Source organism: Alosa pseudoharengus, unplaced genomic scaffold, assembly GCF_046254945.1.
Source record: "Alosa pseudoharengus isolate Yale_2024_CS ecotype anadromous, Long Island Sound unplaced genomic scaffold, YU_APseudo_1.1 YU_APseudo_1.1_scf_9, whole genome shotgun sequence".
In the NCBI taxonomy this organism is placed as follows: Eukaryota; Metazoa; Chordata; class Actinopteri; order Clupeiformes; family Clupeidae; genus Alosa; species Alosa pseudoharengus.
The window spans coordinates 2,876,095-2,891,499 of NW_027468881.1; the positions used below are offsets into that span (position 1 = coordinate 2,876,095).

Consider the following 15,405-nt stretch of genomic DNA (forward strand, 5'->3'; position numbering starts at 1 on the left):
TAGATACTTTATTCATCCCGAGGGATATTTTAATAATTTAAACATTTTAGCTAGCTGGCTAGCTAGCTAGCAGTTGGCTGAGTTTGTGTAATTTCCTAAAGTGGAAAGAGATTTTGTTCTTAGCAGATATCCCATTTGTAAAAGGGATGGCAAATAATCGCTTTTGACTCAAAACCCAGATTGCTGTTAAAAAGGTGCAGTCTAGAATCATTGTGGAGACATGGAGAGGCTTGGTAGGTATTATAAGAACCGTTTTGAGAGCTTTGAATGTAAATAAAGATGTTTCCACTGATTATTTAAAAAGGGTATGAATAATTTTGAACGTGCCATTTTTAATAAAAATGTAAAAAAAATATGAAAATGCTTCTTTTTTTATTCCATGTTTCTACCACATTGTCTTACAACCTTTTAACATGTGGTAGTATCATTTTGAGTCAGAACAAACACATCGATAGAGAGAAAATCAACATTGAATCAATATTTGCCAGGGGTATGAATAATTTTGTTCTTAACTGTATGCACAATACATATTTCATTAATACTATTTGAGTGAATTGATCCCCCTGTGTATTGCTAAGTTGAATGCTAATTTGAATACCAAGTAAAGTGAAGTAACCTCAGACTGACTGCTGTTATATATGCTCTGACCGGCATACCGTGGTGAACATCATTCCCATCATTGAAATTATACAGTCCTACCCAAACCACACTAACAATGTAATTTGCCATAAGATGAGGGAATGTCTTTAATGAGTCATTGATTTAACATTTAATTTCACAAAACCACATCTTTCTTAACAGATATACCCTTGCTCTTCAGAATTTTGCAATGTAATTTACAATACAATACACAATTCTGGTTGATTCTGATGGGGTTCTGTTTAGTCTTTCAGTAATTTCCCTATATTGTGTGTATATTCATTTTCCGGCTGACCCATTCCACAAAGTTTAACCGGCATTAAGTCTCTATGGAGAGGCTGGTATATATATGGGCAAAACTGCTCACAAAGTGTAAACCAAATGACATCTGGGTCCTTGTTGATCAAACATTGGAAAACACTGAAACAGAAAGCAATCATTAGGGTTAATCATACTGTATGTAGACACATGGTTGAGTAATATTAATAATAACTGGCAATTGATAAATATTGCATGGAGACATGAAAAGAACATTTCCACTTCCTGTCTGTTTCACTTTACGGACATATTATAGGTGTCAAACTCATATAGGCAGTGAGCCGGATTTGTTGGAATGAGACCTCGTGGGGGCCGTCATGGTCCTTATCATTTTTATGCATGAGTATCAGATAGGTTTGATAATATATTCCTGTACTATACCCATTACCACTTATGTGCAAACAAGTACAAATCATGTACTGCTGTCATATACTGCTCTCATATACTGCTGTTTTCCTCTTGAAATACTCTAGTTCCATGTCAGTTTGTTTTATCAGCATCTTCCTTCCTGAGGATGGTTTGAAATGCTATCTTTAATCAATTTACATATCATAAAGACATTGCTTATCACTAGGGCTGTCAGCGTTAAGGCAAGACACTACAGGTGAATAGGGTAAAAATTTGAACTAGCAGACATCACTATGAAACTTCCCCAGTTGATTACTTTAATTTACATTAATATGAGAAAAAAATGTATTACATATGCAAATTAAGCATTAGGTTATTAAATATGCGCTAATTTGCATACATTTTAAAAGACAAAAACTCAGCATTGGATACAGCCAAAAATATGAAAGTTTAAAATTATGTTTTCATTGTGTTCACATATTAGATGGGGGGGGAAATTACAGAGGGATTAATGGATATCTACTTTTGTTATCCTGTAAATCAGAATATGCTGTCAATAGCCTTAAAAAAACTATTTTGCCATGTTTTTTGGCATAAAATGTCATATAAATCAGGCTTTAGGGGTGTAAAGATTAATCGATACGTATCGGTATCCGTTTTTAATGTGTAAGATATGGCTACATCGATATGTGAAGCCCCGTATCGGAATAAAACTGAAATGAACCGGTCGTTATATCGATTTACTTGTTACGAATCGGTTCACAATCTTTTCTGCTCGCTCAGACTCTCATTTACGTTGCGAGCAGCGCATTCATCCCACTTCCTTTTTTGAAACTACACGTGGCACGGATTTGTGGGTAATGCAGTTCGTTTTGGGCTACATTCATTGCCCAAAGTTGTCAAAGGACTTCATTACCCATACATCTACTGCAATTTAAGCACGTGACAACTCGCACTCCGTCGTTTGTTTGACAGTTTTTACTCTTTTGTTTTTCAAAATCCAGCGCGAAATTAAACACTTACTATAGCATTTTCTAAACGGCAACGAAAGTCTGTAGAGTAGCCTTACGCTTGAAGAAGGGATTTCCTTAATGTTAGAGAATAATTTGGCCCTTGCTGCTAAAACGATGCACAAATTATTATTATTTTGTTCATATTCACTCAGACTTGGAACAAAATAGGCCCAGTTCTTGTCTTACCTCAACAATAGGCTACAGCTCCTTGAAAACAATCAGATATAACTCTATAAAATCTATAAAGTCTATAAAAATGTATTTTTATGTTGTATTTGGCTGCTGTGTTTGACTGAAATGTAGACTATTCTTTTTTTCATTTCAATACAGCATATGATACAAACCTCAGTTTAGATAATCATAATCATATTCACACATTTGTTTTTGGCTAATTGACATGACCATGATAATTGATAATATAAAATTAATGTGCACCTTGAGCAAATGATAAAAAAATCTTTCAGAATGCTTTCCATTCTTCAACTGCATCGAACTGCATCGAATCGCATCGCATCGAATTGTTTTTTATGAACATGTATCTTTTCTTGTATCGAATCATGCCCATGTATCTAGATGTGAATCGTATCGTCTTTAACATGAGAGATTCACACCCCTATCAGGCTTAGAATAATATATCAACAAACCCCTAGATTTTCTAGATATAGCTAAGCATATGATTGGAAAGTTTGTGCTTCTGAAGTGGAGATTTTGTGCTCAGAGTGGGAAAAGAAAACTTATTTTGAGAAATCAGCCTTAACATTTCCCCTTGGGGATCAAGTATCTATCTATCTATTTATCTATTTATCTATCGAAACACAGCCAATGAGTTTCCGTTCTCAGCCTAGACTCACCTTTGAACTTTGGCGATTGGTTGCTGATACAAAGGAAGTGTCCATATATGGATCACATAGCGTGATACAGAAAAAACAGAGCTTTACAACGGTACTACACATGATATGTTTTGGATCACGGTCGGGGTAGTACATGCAAGGTTAGAATGCTAACTTTTGCTGAATTTAGGAGAAATATACAGGCACAATGTAATGAAATAAACACTTAAATGTGTAAATCAGACTTTTTTGTTGTAGTGTGACAGAATACATGCTAAGGTAGCAAACTAGCACAAAATCTCGAAATTGACCAGTGCATGAAAAAACTATGTTTTCACTTGCCGTGTCTCGCCTTAACGTGTTAATCGTGCTAATCGCGTGTTAATTAATGACCAAGCATAACGCGTTATTTTTTTTAATCGCGTGCCGGCAATTTTTTTTTTACCTATCTCCTATAATCCAAGATAGATTTTAGATTTTCTTTGTTGTTGTTAAGCTTTTGAGCATATATTTTAACAAATGACATGGAATACATAATTAATTTCATCCACATAATGCATCATGCACAACAACGCTACTAAGTTAGCATAAAACCGTATCAGAATCGAGCAAGCCTCACGGGCCGTCATGGCCTTACAGTGACAGGCACTCAATTCTACCTGCACAGCACCAATACAGTGTAATGACATGAAAGAGAAGTTTATATAGTTTATACAGTGCTCTGCAAAAGTTAAGACATCCTAGCTAAAACTGACTAAAAGGAGGAATAAAAAATCATAATTTTGAAATTTGGAAAAAGTAAGTAAAATGCATCAGTAAGGAACCCCCTATGCTAAATTCCCATAGAGACAGAAGGCCAAACTGAAGGATGGATCCAGGATACTTCCTGATAAAGTTCCCTTGGGCTTTGGAATTAAAATAATTTATTTATTTACGATACATGATTCATTTACATTCATTGTACATTCTAAATAGTAATACTTTAGCTCACAGGTGAGATGTGGCCTATGATTAAGCTTTATTTTTTTTGTAATTAATTGTAAATAATAATAATAATAATATCTGTGTTGTGTGTTGTGCCATTTCATTTTTGTTTCATTTCAATTTCTAATAATAATATAAGTAATAATTACTAATAATGTAAATAACAAAGGTGAAAGAAAAACATGAACTAGAAACATTTGAATGTTTTTTCCCCCTTTCTACCCAAAACATTTGGGGGGCCGCATGAATTCTGCTGGCGGGCCTGATCCTGACCCTGGGCCTTAAATTTGACACCCCTGCTCTAAAACTACAATGACACTCCTGGTAAAGATAAGAAAGTCACCTTTTGATAAATGATAATAATCTTACACGAAAAAAATTAAATATTCCATATAATAATAATTTATTCTATGGAAAACAAAATCCATCATTAAGAAACAATTATTTTAAGAATCAAATGTGCTACCTCTAAAAAATAACAAAATGTAACAGATGCATTTTCTTCATTTATATTCAACTTTCGAGCAGCAATCCATGACTACCAGTTTCACTGAAGCATAAAGATAAGGTGATGATTCATGGGAAAGACATGAGAATACACCATTCAGATAAGGGGAATATCCTCTATATGTCTGGTAATGGCTATAAAAAACAGATACACTTCTGGAAATGCCCATATCTGCAGTGAATTCTGTGCACAGTCTTGGAGTCAGTGGAACAAGCATTTCACTGCATTTATAGGCTATAATATATGTGACAAATAAATATTTGATTTGATTTGATTTGAAGATAATCAGCACGGTTCCATGCAGCCAATAAACGGTTTCAAATCAGTTTATTGGGAATAAACTGAATATGCGTGTGTCTTGTAAACACCTTATTCTGATTGAAATAAACCGAAAAAGGCCATATTCGGTTTACTAATAAACCGTCTCCACACCCTAGCATATACCGGTTTTAAACTGAATATTGGGTCATGAAAACACCTTAAACGGAATATGCTCCCAGAAGCAGTGTTGCATGCTCAATTCGCATAGAATTAGGATCAAATGAAACAATTGTCTCTCACACACTTTCCTAATCATGGCGAAACAACGCGCACACTTCTGGAAAGACGAGGAGACAAACTTATGTCTTGCAATCATGCAAATGTCATGGAGTTCATTGACGGGAGAAAATGTCGTAATAGCGACGTTTTTAAAAAGATTTGTAAACAAGTGAAAAACAAGAAATACTGTACAGGTGGAAGACCCTTAAGGCGTTGTATTATTCAGCCAAAAGAGGGAATTCCACCAGCGGAGATTTACATCATGACATTGGGAGCCTATTTGTAGGCTGCGTCGCTGACTTACTCGGAATAATGTTGATTGCTATGTAAACAGGAATATGCTCAAAATGTGACATTCTACTTGCTTGTAAAAAGGTTAAACGGAATAATGGCATAAACGGAATTTGGGCAATAAACTGATTCAAAACGGTTTATTGCCGGCATGAAAACGTGCGGAGTGATAAGAAGTTCCAATCAAGAGGAACTGTGTTAGTTGCCTGGTCAAGGACCCACCTTCATTTTACCCGCATGTATTGTAAGGAGGATGTTAAGAGAAACAAAAAAGTCCATAAGGACCAATGTTGGAGAATTACAGAAAAAAGTCTGATGCAACCTGCAGATAATTTAGTAAAAACTCCTTCCTGTCATCTGCCATTTTTTTCAGTAAGCAAACTACCAATCAGGCTATTTGTATGACATTTTCACCGGACATCAGTATAAATTTAGGTTATCCACCCATATAAAAAAATCCAAACAATAATGTCCATAAGTTGAGTTATGAGTAAAAAAGTGGAATGGCACAGGAAAAAAGTATTGAACACGCTAAGAAAAAGCAGTACACAAAGGCAAGGAATGGCAAGCAACAAGCTGGAATCTATAAGTAGTCAGAGAGTAAGTATCTCTCCTATCTGTGCAAATTAATATAAGCTGGGTTAGTACATATTGATGGGCTATAAAAAGATTTTTCATCACCAAGGTGTCACACAAGAAACATTTTATGAAGGGTAAAAACAAAGAGCTCTCCCAAGACCTTTGCAACCTTATTGTTGCAAAACATATCAATGGAACTGGTTACAGATGCACTTCAAAACTTCAGAATCATCCAGTAAGCAGTATTGGAGCCATTATCTGCAAGTGGAAGGAACATCAATTCATCATCAACCGGCCATGCACAGGATGTCCTCGCAAGATTTCTGACCGGGAAATCAGAAGGATAGTCAGAAGAGTAGCCCAAGAGCCAAGGACCACTCGGAGAAAGCTCCAGAAAGACTTGGAGGCAGCAGGTACAATTGTTACAGAGTCAATCATAGATAATGCCCTCCACCGCCATGGCCTCTATGCACGTTCACCCTGCATGCAGGGATTAAAGTGAAAAAAAATCGTTTGACTGAACTTTTTTCAGGCCATAAGTCATACGTTGTTCATATCTACCTATAGAGATAGCACCCCTTTTGCGGTCGTGACCTATTGGTTTTTAATGTACAAGAAGATGCAAACAGCAAAGTAAAGGGAGTATTCGCCTTATTCACACGGCGGCCATTGTTTAAACCAAAACGAGGCTACAGGGTACACTTACTATATAATTAATGCCACCTACAGGTGAATGCATAGAACATAACAATCCTATGGTTTGTGTATCCTGTAGCCTCTTTTTAGCCGCCAATGGCCACCATGTGAATAAGGCGAATTGAGAGTGTTCTTGATTGAGATTGAGTTTTCTTGATAAACAAAAATATATTTTAGTACCATCCCTGACCATTGCTGATTAGCCATTGCTGTTCTTTTCTACTGCAGCAATATTGTAGAAAGGCTTTAACACACTCTTATTTAATTACTTCAGGCCAAAAGTGTTGAAAGGGGAGATTTTTTTCTTGTTAATATGCAATTCAACACAAGGTAAAAACTATAAAATCAAGTTTGCAAGACTTCCCATTTCCTCATCAAAGTAACGAATCAGAACATTCTAGATATTGTTCATATTTCCATTTGTTGCCTCATCCGCATTTAATGAAACATGGTAATTTTGAGTTTTACAGACAACTCAGTTTTCCAATGAGCAGCAATACTGTGTGTGCTCATGCAGGAGGTCTGCGCATTTGATAACGACAATCTGGAGACGACGCTTTTGTCTTCAGCAACAGATTGACAAGAGGACAGGTCGTGTTTCGCTATGAAAGAACATGCGTAGCCTACTTTCTAAATGTAAAAACGGTCAGCCATAGATAAACGTAGCCTACCTCTGTCGTGGTGGCTAGTTGCACCAGGTAGGGAAGATGTCCTGAAGTGCATGAACGTTAACCTTATGGCGGTCTTCTAATTGGTGGCGTGCTAAAACATTTTCCTATTGCATCCATAAACAATTTTCTTGCAGCGAACCGCGCAAAAGCAAACCCCTGGCACTTTAAAGGAACCGTATGTAGGATTTTGGCCAACACTGGTACTACAATCACTTTCAAAATACTGTAGAGCGGTGTACACCGCAGATGTGGTAACTAGAGCAGAGCTGGCAACCCAGATGCTGAAACACTACTGACTTTGTGATTACTAGATAGGTGGAGGGTGGCGGATCAGGCTAAAACACAAATATGTAAACATTAACATCAGTTGAGGGCTGCAACTTCACTTTTTTAAATGACGATATCCTGGCCGGACTACTGTTGTCAGTGATATAAATATTTGAAATTAGCATGATTTCCTAATGTCTAGTGACAAATCAGGGCCATTTTATAATTAATTGAATTACATTTTTTACATACGGTTCCTTTAATTTCTTTACACCATGGCTTGTTAGTTCTCCTCCGTTTCCAACAGCTGCTCATATTTTTTTAACTTTTGACACCTGCCTTCCTTTAAACAACGCATCCATGACAGCTAGTGGCCTTGCCAAATAGACGCACACAAATCATGACGCTAATATGCAAGGTTCTGGTAGGCCTACTGGTTATGGTTTTGTGCTATAAATTAATAATATTTTATAGCAAAGTTTTAAGTTGACTATTTTAATTGCATGAATATTTTTTGTCAACATACACTCACTACTGTCGTTAAAAGTGAGGCCTAAGCAAAATAGGCTACAAGGCTGTCTGTGCGTCACAAACACGACTGACCCTCTTACTCGACAGTTCGCGATGATGACAATATTATTATTATTTTATGTTAACACGCTCAGTCAAAACCTTCCGTCGCAAATTGTGAAAAACATTGTTGTCATAACAGACGGGATAATACATTGCATAGGCTACGGTTTATATTGCGTCGCTTTTCACATAATGTTAGTTGCATTGATTAAAAACTGTAACAATAGTAGCCTACATCGGGTGGCATAGCAGGCTATCTGTTCAAGGTGACACCCAAAATGAATGACTTCCCCTGACAAGAGTTCGCGATAGTAAGAAATTGTCTACATTGATGCACGGAAAGAACACAGCCTACGCTTCTTCTCATATCCAAAAAAGTTAAATGGATTGGCCAACCTCATCAGCTGTCTCGATTGTGTCACTATAATCCAACTTTTAGACCGTTAGTCCTCCATACGTGTTCTTTTTTTTTAAGCAAACGCTCGAGACAAGTGTGCAGCTACAACATAAACAAAGCGAAGCCATGGCTGACGTAGGCTATCTTCTTGAGCGGTCACTGATTGAGACACAGAAAGTTCTCAAAAACACTATTAGGTCTTTAAACATTTACTTAATATTTGTAGTTGCCTTAAAAAAGGAAAAGCAAAGGTGACAGTCCCCCCCCCCTCCTATTTTTTTCTCATCGGATCTGCATCGATCTCAAATATGACATTTCTAAAATCAAATTGACGGAAATCCGTCCTACGACGGAGAACTTTAATCCTTGAGCCTGCATGACTCTATTACTGAAGAAAATCATGTCGAAGCACGTTGAAAGTTTGCTACACATTTGGACAAGCCTATGAAATACTGAGTATATTCTGGTCAGGCGAGAGCAAAATTTTACTTTTTGGATGTCATACGACACACCATATTTTGAGGAGAAATGGTACTGTGCATCACCCTAAAAATACCATACCAACAGTGAGGTTTGGAGGTGGAGGCATTATGGTGTGGGGCTGTTTTTCATTTCAGGGTACTGGCAGACTTCATACAGTTGAAGGAATGATGAATGGAGTCATTTTGGTCTGGGAGAATCTTGCCATCCACCAGGATGATGAGGATGAGACATGGCTAGACCTTCCAGCAGGACAATGATCCAAAGCATTCAGCAAAGGAAAGGAATTGGTTTCAGAGAAAGGAAGTCAAGGCCCAATCCAATTGAACAGTTTTGGAAGTTAACTAAAGATCAGGATTCACAAGAGGGACCCCTGGAATCTTCAGTATTAAAAGACTATCTGTTTAAAAGAATGGGCCAAAATCACACCTGAATGCTGTGACTGATTAGTTTTGTCATACAGGAAATGCTTAAACCAGTTAGTTTGCAGCGGAACGCCGGCGCGCCATTTGGGGGGAGGGGGGGAGTGGTGGGGTGTATTAAATCAATGGGTAGGCTCATTACTTCATGTAATATTGACATCCCATACATCAATAAAAAGCTACGGGTCTCAGGATTCCAAAGGTATCCACCATTCCATGTCAAACTGTGTGGTGTGAGCTACAGTAAGTAATTTATGCTGATATGCCCCCCTCAAAAAAACACCTCCCCCACCCTGCATCATTGCCTTCTAATCCTTGTGTACACTCATAACAATATATTCATATGGCTTACCTGGTCTTGAAATGTCCGTAAGAATCCATAGAACAAGATTATATGTGTTGTTATAGTCCAATGTTGAACTGTGAGTGTGTAAGCTTCCATATTCAAAACGTTTATAGAATAGAAATAAAAAACTTTCAAAGATTTTCCGGTGAATATCGGTGATTTTCGAACTCCCTACTTATGCGTATTCCCCACGTTCCCCTGAGTCTCACAAAGAGCCATGTCACGTGTCTGTAGGATCTACCAATCACGAGAAACGAAGCAAAGACGAGGCAGAGACAAGCTTGGTCAGCTACACCTTTCTATTGGACATGCAAGCTTGGAATGGCAGCCACGTGGGCCTCTTACAAGTAAGAACGAAATGATGGACATATTCTTGTAGCCAATGACCAGAGCTTTTAAACGACGTATGGGATGTAGTCATTGACTTTGACCATGCGTGTGTATCTCAATGCACAAAAGAAGCGCTTGTTGATGCGAAAAATACACCACGGCCCAGCCAATGTTAGCAGCTAGGTTAATAGGGGTGTGAATCATTGTCGACGGCGGTGTATACCTTTACAAAAATAATTGTGAAAAATCAATACTTTCTCCTATTTGAACCAAACTTTACACACAACTCCACAAGACCTGGTGCTAGAGCCCAGTTGTGTCTCTGAGGTCATGAAGGTGACCCAAAGTCTAAAAATGTGGTCTGTTCAATGGTGTTGGTATACGGCAGTAACAAAAAACTTTATTCCAGCCTCTGTGGCTCTTTCTGAGAACTTCACAGGGTTATCCTGACTGTTTCAAAAAATCTACATGGTCTCAGCTTTCCAATGATACCAGCCATGTGCTTGTAGACCAAACTATGTGGGCATGGTGGCCTCTCTAATACGTGCAGTGCCTTTTGGTCAGAATTACTAAAATATGACTGCAAAGCATGTGGTTTTAAGCGGTCATTACAAATTAAGGCTTTTCCACAAAGTATTTAAAACATTTCAGTAGGTGTATTCAATACATTTTCCTGTGTCATTCTGCTTGATTACACATAACTCTACTTATGGGCTTTAATGTTTGGATTTTTTTTATATGGGGGGATTATCTGAGTTAATAATGTCTGGTGAAAATGTCATGCAAATAGCTTCATTGGAAGTATACTTAGTGAAAATGTTGATTTATTCAATACTTATTTTCCCCGCTGTAAATGTGGATGGCTGGAGTTTGCCATGCTATTGAGACTTGCCTGCAATCATGTTCTATAGTCAGATGAAATGAAAATGTAGCTTTTTCTAAGGATGACTATACTTAAAAGATTGCCATGCCAAACAAAGTATGGAGTTTTGGGGGGCTTTTAAGCCTTTATTTGACAGGACAGTGAAGAGATGACGGGATGTTTCACAGTGCAATATTGTGGTGATGGATATCTTAAAGATTAAGGAATATTTTTATAAAAAAATAAATAAAAATGATTAATGTCATGTTCTGCCCCATTATCTTTTAAAATCACTGTATCTTGGAAATTAGGTTACAATACAGGACTCATTTTGCCTTGACATGCCACATGCATACTTTAACAGTAACACCAAACAAAAATCTTGCATACCCCAAGTTGCATACTGTAAACTTACCTACAGCAGGCCTCTTGCAGTTTGGGTGGCTGTTGATCACTGAGGTATGGTAAGCAGGCTTCTGACACCATGTCTACATCTGATTCATCTACATATAGATAGATAATAAGAAAAATAACCTCACATCTAGACAAAATAAATGTTTTATATAGAATTACCACAGTGCCACCTGTGGTTGTATAGAGTAACCTGTGGTAACTCTACACAAAACATATTGATCTCAATGGTGCATTTTGCCCATGTTCAGGGTGGAAAGTAAAAAAGAAAGATTTGCATAAGACAAGTCAAATTTGTGTTTTTAAAAAGGGATCATGGAGAATAAAAGAAACAAATATAAAAAAATTGTTTGTATATTCCCAGGTGTTTGGGTGCTCTGAAAATGAGAACCAAAATGATTTTTCAGACTTGTGAGGTCTGCTGTTCAGACCCTGAAGGAATTTATTTTCTGTACATTGCCACAATGTGAATGCCAAGGTTTGCTGGTGGAAATAACAGCAGGGCACAGAGGCCTGTCTACTGTAGAAGAACCTTTCATTAGGAAACTAGAATGTCCCACCTTGATCAGAACTTTGTTATAGTGTAATATATATTACATTGTGTTTGTTAAAAATGACTATCGGCCGATATATTGTTTTTAAAAAAAAATCAAATATCGAAATTGGTATTGGCCTTCAAATTGGCCCATAGTGGTCGGGCTCTAAACCTTTTTGCTTTGTTGCCAGCATAAAAAAAAGTAGTCTATAGGCTTACTGTTGGCCTATCCTTGCAATGACAAGATAAAATATTTTGTCTAATGCGCAAATCTGAAACAAAATGGGATGAATTGAACGATGTAGGACAAAGCATAGGCCTAGTCCATATCAAAAACAGTTTAAACAACTTGGAACTCTGGCTTTCACCATCGCAGTCTTTATTAATGCCATTTAATCAAAGCGCAATCTGCAACATAGAACTGGCTTAAACAGACAATCTGGCGGGTTTTAGGAGATTAAACACAACCCCTAAAAAACAAACCAGGCTTCTGGGACTCGGATTTTATTTGATTTTATTCGTCAGACTGGACTTTGACGAAGATGTAATAAACATCGAACATCGAAGCACTTCTCTCTGCCGCACATTGAGTCTTTCCTTTACTCAATTAAGTAATTAATTAACTAATCTAATTAACTATAAGATGACACCAACATCAACTGGGGAAAAATCATGACAGAGAGATAAGGAGGTAAGAGAATATGACTGTAGACATACCAAGATCTAGGGAGACACACAAAGGGCCAAGTCCCTGGAGGTAAGCCAACTGGAGCTTGTAATTGAGGCTTTGAGTGTAATTAGGTCCAGCCTTGGCAGAAGTCTGTGCTTGCTTTGTCAGGTAGGCGGCTATTTTTGGTATCACTGTTTTCGATGCTCTCTTCTTCAAGAAATCAGTGCATACTTCTCCCATAGTGCAAAGAAGCTGAGGAATCAACACATTCCAGAATTAATCAAAGCACTCATAATAAATAACCTGACATGCACAAATGTGTCATAAATAACGTGAGATGCACAAATCACATTAAAGAAACATAAGTGGCACAAAATGCCTTCAAAGTCACTCTAATGTCTAAAGACTGTTGGGTAATTCAATTTACTTTATAATTAAATAACATTATATATATATTTAACACAGGTGTTTGTGCGCATACACAGAGACGTGTCTATCCTTTACATTTCTTACCTCTTCTATAGTAAACATAAGCAAAATATTAGCCGATATTATTTCCGCTCTTCTTGCTGACCATCTAAAAAGTTATATGTTACAAATGATGTTACTTTCAAAATTGTATGACCGACCCTGATTCGCTAACACATCTACAGAATGGCTGGTAGCCTTATTCAACCAGGATAGCCCAGAGCCTAATGGTACATTTTCACACAGTGAAATTTTGCATTGCTGTCATTAAAGGAGCATTTCACAGATTAGCATTAAGCTTTGTATCAGTAGAAACCCGGTAGTATCTTCGAATGACCGTGCTTCCCTCCCTCATGTCCTACTGAGACGAAAGATATCTATTTTCTGTCTGGAAAAGAACCTCCGATTACGCAAAAATCGTCATTTTTGGCCAGAGGCTGGAGACTACAACACTAGTGACCAGTCTATGGGTGTGACCTCACTAGTGTCAGTCTCTTTTTGTTAAGCTAAGCTAACAGGCTAGGCATTTACCCTGCAGAGGAAGCTGATAAGTAACTATGATGGCAGATGGTAGTTTTGAAACTGATATGGCAAAAGGGGATTTTGATGATATTGTGCAGGAATCCGATTCTCATCACTGCCTGTACAAGCCGCGATACAGTGACGAACAGGAGGCCTGCAGCAAGACCTGCTCTTGTTGCTAACTCTGCCTGTCTTTTTGACCCTGACTTTGGATTACCCCTTGGATTATTCTGCCTGAATTCTCTGCCTCATTGGAGGAATTAAGAACTGTCATTTTTTTATTGGAATTTTGTACACAATCTTCTGTGCTTTTTGGGACTTTACCTGTTTTCGTGGAATAAATTCTTAACTAAACTTCGCAATTAAGTAACACTCTGTTCCTGGTAGTTCAGGGGATTGTTCCAGGGCTTCCACCCCGGACACCCGGGTTCAAGACCCGAGTGTAACAGTAAGTACTCGTTCATTCAACTTTTGACCTATAATCCATATTGACCTTGCAGAAACCACAATCAAATCTTCGATTTTTCAACGATAACCAGGTGAAAGAAACAAATATAGCCATCTAGCTCCATAGACCCCCATTTATGGTTATGGTTATGGTTATGGATTTAGCAGACGCCTTTGTCCAAAGCGACACATAAATACAAAACAACATAATATTTAAAATTGAACAGGGAACAGATTAAAATGTAGGTCAAATATAGTAAGGAGAATAGTTGTAGTACACAATAATATCAATTCAATCAATAGCCTAATAAAAAGCAATGTAAAAAAGGGGAAAGGCAATAATAAAACAATAATGTCAATTCAATCAATAATATAAAAACAATGACATGCTAAGACTACATTAAGGACAATATCAATAATAAACAATAATGTCAAATTAATTAACAGCCCAATTAAAATAAAACAACATTATATAAACCATAACACATAAGCGCTTAAACAACTAAGTATATGTTGAATAGGAATGTCTTTAGACCCCTCTTAAACGACCCAAAACTACCACAGGAACGGAGAGCACTGGGCAGTTCATTCCACCAACATGGAACCACTGAAGAAAAGAGTCTGGAATTAGACCCAGTTTTCATGACTGGTCGACACAACATTCGCTCACCAGAAGACCGCAGTGGGCGGTTGGGGATGTAAGGCTGGATTATTGAATTAAAATAACTAGGAGCAGATCTAGTTAGTGTCCTATAGGCCAAAGTGAGAGATTTAAATTTAATTCTGGCTACTATAGGGAGCCATTTATTTTGCACTTATTCGTGATCGCCCCTAGCGGAACTGCAACAGATTGCAGGTACAATGGAGTTCATAGGGAGTAAACCGGCTCTCTGTAAACGGGCTCTGACCTTAGCTTTGGAAGCTAAGCTGGCTAGGCTAGGCTAGGCTAGGCAGGCAGGCTAGGCTTTTTTTCCTGCGGAGAAAGCTAATAAGTAACAACGATGGCGGACGGTAAATCTGAAACTGATATGGCAAATGGGGATTCTGAAGATCTGGTGTGCGAATCCGATGCTTGTCATGTTATTACATTACATTACATTTAGCAGACACTTCTTGACCAAAGTGACTTACATATGTCAGCTATATTACAAGGGATCACATTGTCCCCGGAGCAACTTGGGGTTAAGTGCCTTGCTCAAGGGCTCAACGATGGAAGCTGGGAATTGAACCGATAACTTTCAGGCTACTGCACGCTAGC

The 15,405-nt window shown here is 37.7% G+C and overlaps 1 protein-coding gene across 2 annotated transcripts in view; it reads right to left on the minus strand.

Moving 5' to 3' along the window:
* Window positions 1-721: 721 nt before the first annotated feature.
* Window positions 722-15,405, minus strand: part of tti1 (TELO2 interacting protein 1) — a 34,622-nt gene continuing 19,938 nt past the window's right edge. The window contains exons 6-8 of one of the 2 annotated variants that reach the window (XM_076275760.1): window positions 12,758-12,962; window positions 11,510-11,597; window positions 722-1,059 (exon numbers count right to left, since the gene is read on the minus strand). In XM_076275760.1, coding sequence (XP_076131875.1) covers window positions 882-1,059; window positions 11,510-11,597; window positions 12,758-12,962 — 471 coding nt within the window. In that variant the 3' untranslated portion in view covers window positions 722-881. The remainder of the gene's footprint in view (window positions 1,060-11,509; window positions 11,598-12,757; window positions 12,963-15,405) is intronic. The other variant, XM_076275761.1, reaches the window with a different exon arrangement.